The sequence below is a fragment of the Symphalangus syndactylus genome, chromosome 8 (genome assembly GCF_028878055.3).
Source record: "Symphalangus syndactylus isolate Jambi chromosome 8, NHGRI_mSymSyn1-v2.1_pri, whole genome shotgun sequence".
NCBI classification, from domain to species: Eukaryota; Metazoa; Chordata; class Mammalia; order Primates; family Hylobatidae; genus Symphalangus; species Symphalangus syndactylus.
The window spans coordinates 71,570,408-71,575,549 of record NC_072430.2 but is presented as its reverse complement, the minus strand read 5'-3'; the positions used below and the strand labels follow the sequence as shown (position 1 = coordinate 71,575,549).

The window sequence follows — 5,142 nt, the reverse complement described above, 5'->3', positions numbered from 1 at the left end:
TTGAGCTTCACCCCTCTGTCAGTTCACCCTGCATGGCAGTGTCCCAGGCTGTAGCTCCCTTTTGTCGAAAACAGCCCACACTTAAGAGTTTTATGTTTGGCATCAACGAATCTACAAGGAAAGGAATTTTCTCAAGCCACTAAAATCCAAGTCAGAAGGGAAGGCATTTAATTACTTCATTCACCGTTCTCCAAAGTGAATCAGATTTACAGTTCTTACCCCTTGCTGGAAGGCAACGCCAGAAACAGTACCTAGACAGAACCGCTTCAGAAATCAGGTGTTTGCAACTGTGTTTTATTGAAAGAAAGAGTGGAGGGGTTAACATGGGGCCCACCTCACAACCCACTCTTCACCCCTAAAATCACGCAGGGATGGGACTCAGGAAAGGGAAGCATGCGTGTGTTGAATAGGAGCCCTGACTGGGGTTGCTTCTTTCACAGCAGGGAAGGAAGAGGGAGGAGGCAGCTGTGGAAAGGATGAGGTTGAGGGAGGTGGGGTATCTCGCCGCTCTGATCTTAGGTGGAGTCTTCCACAGAAGCGTCGAAGTGGACTGGCACATATGGGCTCCCTTCACAGGCCACAATGATGTGTCTCTCCTTCGGGCTGGTCCGGTATGCACAGTTGGGGTACCTGGAGCCGTTTGTCAGGCGGCAGTCTGTGATGTGCATGCTGGAGTTGCTCTTGTAGCAGTTGGCCTGCCCGTTCTTGCAGGTGACCTTTTCCTGGAAGCAGACATTCTGGACATCTACCAGGGGCTCGTGCACAAAGGTGTTCACTGGTTTGCACCGCCCCTGTGTCATATTCCGGCGCCTCATCATTTGGTTGCAGTAGGTGGAGTTGCTGCTGGGGGAACCGTCTGAGTCCATGTGCTGCCGCTGGAATTTCTTGGCCCGGGATTCCTTGCCCAGGGAAGGCTGGACCCAGCCCAGCACCAGCAGCATCAGGACAAGCAGGGGGAGCAGGACAAGAGACTTCTCCAGAGCCATGGTGGCCTCACTTTCCCGGAAAAGCCTAATTGAGAAAAGGAGAGAGAAGGAAAAGAGCCCTATTAGAAAAAGAACTCCAGCTCCCACCCACGGCTTCCCTGGTTTACAGTTTCTGTTTCAGGTCAGCCAGAAAGACGTCCATCCCACTTCCTGAGGTTTTTCGTGTAATGAGACACTCACGTGTACCCTTCTCCACGAGCGTTTTATTCCCACTCTGCAAAGCGAGGTCTTCCTCCCCTCTAGGTGGTGACCTACGAAGTGACCTAAAATCCTGTCAGTTACTATCTTTGAATACTGGAGTTTCTTTGATCCAAAATACATTTGTACCCAGTGCTCAAATGGCTCATCGAAACATCAGTTTGAATAAATCATGAACCAAATTGTATCCCCGACATCCAGGACCATGGGTGACAGAGCCTTGTTGTCTTACAGCATTAACGGAAGTCAGGCCAGTGCCTGACACTGGCATCATAAAAGATTCCATTGTATTCCAAAGAGAAATGCTGGCCTCCCCCAACTTGGGGGCTCCTTCTTCTCCAGTCCCATGGATGCTCTGCAGCCTGCACGTTCCATCCTGACCCCTCTGCCCCCAGCTGATGTTTGCCTGGGCCACATTTTTTCAGCGCTAGCATCATCCAAGCTTTGTCAGTGCTGTGGACTGACCCTAGCTCCCTCCTCTCCAACCCTGAAGCAGAAGCGGCACCTGAGAACACCTCTTGGGCTGCTTACCTGGATCTGCAGCTTGGTGTCTGAGAGAGATGGAAGGCCAGTTTCTGCAATCACTCAGCTCCTGCGGTGTGGGCCTTATACAGATTACAAAGGGGTTTGGCTTCCAAGAGGAAAAGGGTGGGAGGAGCATCTAGAGCTCAGTTCAAATAAAATCAAGGACGTGAGGAAGGAGTGGTGAATCACCCAGGCCGCCGTCTTTACGGAGCTGCTGAAGAAAGAGCAAATCTTTGCCTACATTAGTCCTTCTTCCTGTGTGAACCACATCTGTCTGCTGATGCACAAGGAACAGCAGAGAAAGCCACTACAGCACTGGTGCCCAAACCCGGCACACTAGGAACAAAGTCCTTGTCACTTCTTCGTGGGCCGTTTTCACCAAGTAGACTTGGAGGTTAACAAAGGACGCAAAGCAGAGGTTCTAATGGGAGATGTGGAATTCTGGCCAAAGCTATTTCAGGGCTCCTAGGGAGCAAAACCCAAGTCTCTTTCTAGGAGGGCATTCTTCCAACACCACCTCTCCCGGGGGTGGGAGGCGGGCTCGGGGGGAATGGAGGCTGTCCTGCTGCCCCCAGCTGGAAGGCTTCCCAGATCTGGAGAAGAAGGGGGGAGTAACTGAATAGGGAGGAGGAGGAGGCCTCTAGGGTGCGCTCACCCAATTCTGGCCACTTCCCGCCCACCCTCCACCCCTGCTCTGGGGGCATCGAGAGGATGAGGCTGTTCTTATCTAGAGTAACCACTGACCCTGTAGGTCGGAATTGAGTAGAGGAACTAAAGATAAACTTCAATCCCAAATCTCAAATTCTTTTGGGGGAAAAAATACAAAGAATATCATATTTGTTAGCAGCAGAATGCCCTCCTAGAAAGAGACCTGTTTTTTTGCTGAGTAACAATTTGGATACCTCTAAGAATTATCAAAATATCCCTTCGTGCTCTGTATTCAGATTGTTTCAGCCTTTCTGTGTAAAAAGTGGCCACAGTGAAATTATCTGACCTACTTGTGTGATTGTAGGTCATAAGATCCTCATTCCAGAGAGGGTCCTGCCCTCCATACCCAGAAAAAAGGACGAATGCTCAGACAGGCCAAGAAGAATCTAGACGGGGAGGCCATGCTAGGTTTCCCCACTCAGTCTATTTTCATTAGATCGCACCCCTGTTGTCCATTCATATTTCTACACAGCTGCTCATACTTTGTTGATACCCAAGCGTAAAAATGCCCACTTTCCCCTGTATCTTTGGGTCTTCTGAAGGCTCCCGTCCGTGTCGTGTAAAACTACGATCAAATAAATTTGTATGCGTTTTTTCCTACTAATCTGTCTTTCATCAGTTGATTTTCAGCAAACCTTTGGAGGGTGAAAGGGGAATTTTTCCTTGGCCCCTAAAGTTTCCTTACTCCCCCAGCCCCCACCTATATTTTATTTTTCTGAGTCTTGAATAATACTTTTATTCTCTTGAATAGTCAAGTTAGAATGTGTTCATTCATTCGTTGAACTGTGGGATACAGACATAAATAAGGCACAGGACTCACCTGAAAGGGGCCTGGTGGGATGGTTTGGGTTAGTCAGGTGGACCCCACTAAGGCACTGGGCGTGGCTGCACAAAAGTGGCCTCCACCCAGCAAGATGATTTCAGAACCACAGTTCAGATGTGAACAGATCTTCTGTAACTATAATAAGGCTCTTCAACAGCCCCTGGCCCGAGAAATCCTGAAACTACAGGAAGCCATTTTGTCTATTTATGCATAGTAATCTAGACAAGCCCTTGGAGTTTTAATTGCACTTTGTGGGGAACCATCAAAAGCCCTTACTGCAGCCTTATTCTCGACCCAGTTGCAAAGGCATAGTCCCGCTTGTCTTAGGGCAGTAGATGCCATGGCAACACTTGTTGCTTCTGCTGAACTTGTTCTAGGCTCCATGCTTGACCTCCTGGTTTCTCATGCAGCACAGGCATTACACCCGACTGAGAACTCACTGCACATTTCAGGCAGCCGATTAACCTCTTATAAGATTCTATCCCTCTCTCCCTCTCACAAATTACTACTCATCTCTGCAACACACTGAATTCTGCCACCCTCTGTCCCTACCAGAAGGGGAGCCTCTTGATTGTCTTACCTCAGTAGGAAACATTCTGCATGTCAGTCAGATTTATTAGCAACTCCTATTGAGAACCCGGACCTAATATGATTTATTGATGGATCATACCTTAAAATTGAAACTTGAGGTTAGTACACTGAGGAAAGAAAAATCAGTTCTTCCTTTACCCTCCCCTAGAGGGCTGGGGGCCCTGTAAATTAAAATGACAAAAGACAGATTTAACAGGAGAAAAGGCATACAAATTTAATTTAATATTAATATTCTACATGAATATGGAAGTCTTCATAAAAAAAGAAGTGAAGACTCAAAGAAGCAATTAAATCTGAGAGTTTATAGGCCATTTTGACAAAGAAAATTGTGCAGAAGTGACAAGACAGTGTTCCATAAAAGAGCCACATATGTGAAGTGGCCCCAAATGCTGAAGGAGCCTAGAAACTAAAGAAAGGCAGACAAATTCAGTTTGTCAGTAAAGGGTGTTTTATTCTATTGGGGAACTTATAGCCGGAAGTGTTGTCTTGGGCAGCAGCAAGACAGGTAAATCTCAGCACTGTTATTCCCCAGACCTAGAGCTTATATACCATAGGGAAAAGGGGTACGTGCTGTATAGAGACAGTGAAAGGCAACCCTTCAGAACAGGCAAGAATGCTGTATTTGTCATAGCCCATAATTTGCATGATAACATTAAGGTTGTTTTGATCTAAAGGCAGGATTTATAGTGAATATATGTTCCTACACTAGAGACAGTAAATAAAGTAGAAATCAGGAGGCATTCCCGGGACATGGTTAATCAGACATTGACATGGTAGATTCGCATTCAAGATGGAGTCACTTTTGTCTCTGCACATAGGAAAGGGGTTTTGAGCTTCTGGGGAGGTTGCGACAAGTGGACTAGGAAATGTATAGTATATAAGGGTTGTTTAGTAAAGTTTGTTAAGCAAATTCAAGTTGGGTGTCTTCTCCATCGGTAAGTCCTCCGTGATTAAGTCCTCCTCTTCCTGGCACAGGAAAGGGAGACAGACATCCATACAAATGGGAATATAAATGGAAATTTCTCTTACAAAAGGGAAACTTGGCTAGGCATGGTGGCTCATTCCTGTAATCCCAGCCCTGTGGGAGGCCAAGGCAGGCAGATTGCTTGAGTTTAGGAGTTTGAGACCAGCCTGGGCAACATGTATGTTTTTCTACAAAACATACAAAACTAGCCATGCATGGTGGCATGCTCCTGTAGTCTCAGCTACTCAGGGGGATGAGGTGGGAGAACATTGGAGGTGGCGGCTGCAGTGAGTCGTGATTGTACCACTGTACTCCAGCCTGGGTGACAGAGAGAGACACTTTTTCAA

The 5,142-nt window shown here is 47.2% G+C and overlaps 1 protein-coding gene across 2 annotated transcripts; it reads right to left on the bottom strand.

The window, feature by feature from the left end:
• Positions 1–273: 273 nt before the first annotated feature.
• On the bottom strand, positions 274–3,560 carry RNASE1 (ribonuclease A family member 1, pancreatic). 2 transcript variants are annotated; one of them, XM_055289511.2, is made up of 2 exons: positions 1,167–3,560; positions 274–1,011 (listed from the first exon to the last, which is right to left on the bottom strand). In XM_055289511.2, the coding sequence occupies exon 2, from the start codon at positions 984–986 to the stop codon at positions 516–518; it is 471 nt and encodes a 156-aa protein (XP_055145486.1). In that variant the 5' UTR covers positions 987–1,011; positions 1,167–3,560; the 3' UTR covers positions 274–515. The 2 variants fall into 2 exon arrangements, with proteins under 2 accessions (XP_055145486.1, XP_055145485.1); XM_055289510.2 differs by having other exon boundaries at positions 1,716–1,922.
• Positions 3,561–5,142: the final 1,582 nt, after the last annotated feature.

What these genes read in the sequence shown, in the direction of transcription:
- RNASE1 (XM_055289511.2), bottom strand. Translation starts at nt 986, where the DNA reads ATGGCTCTGGAGAAGTCTCTTGTCCTGCTCCCCCTGCTTGTCCTGATG.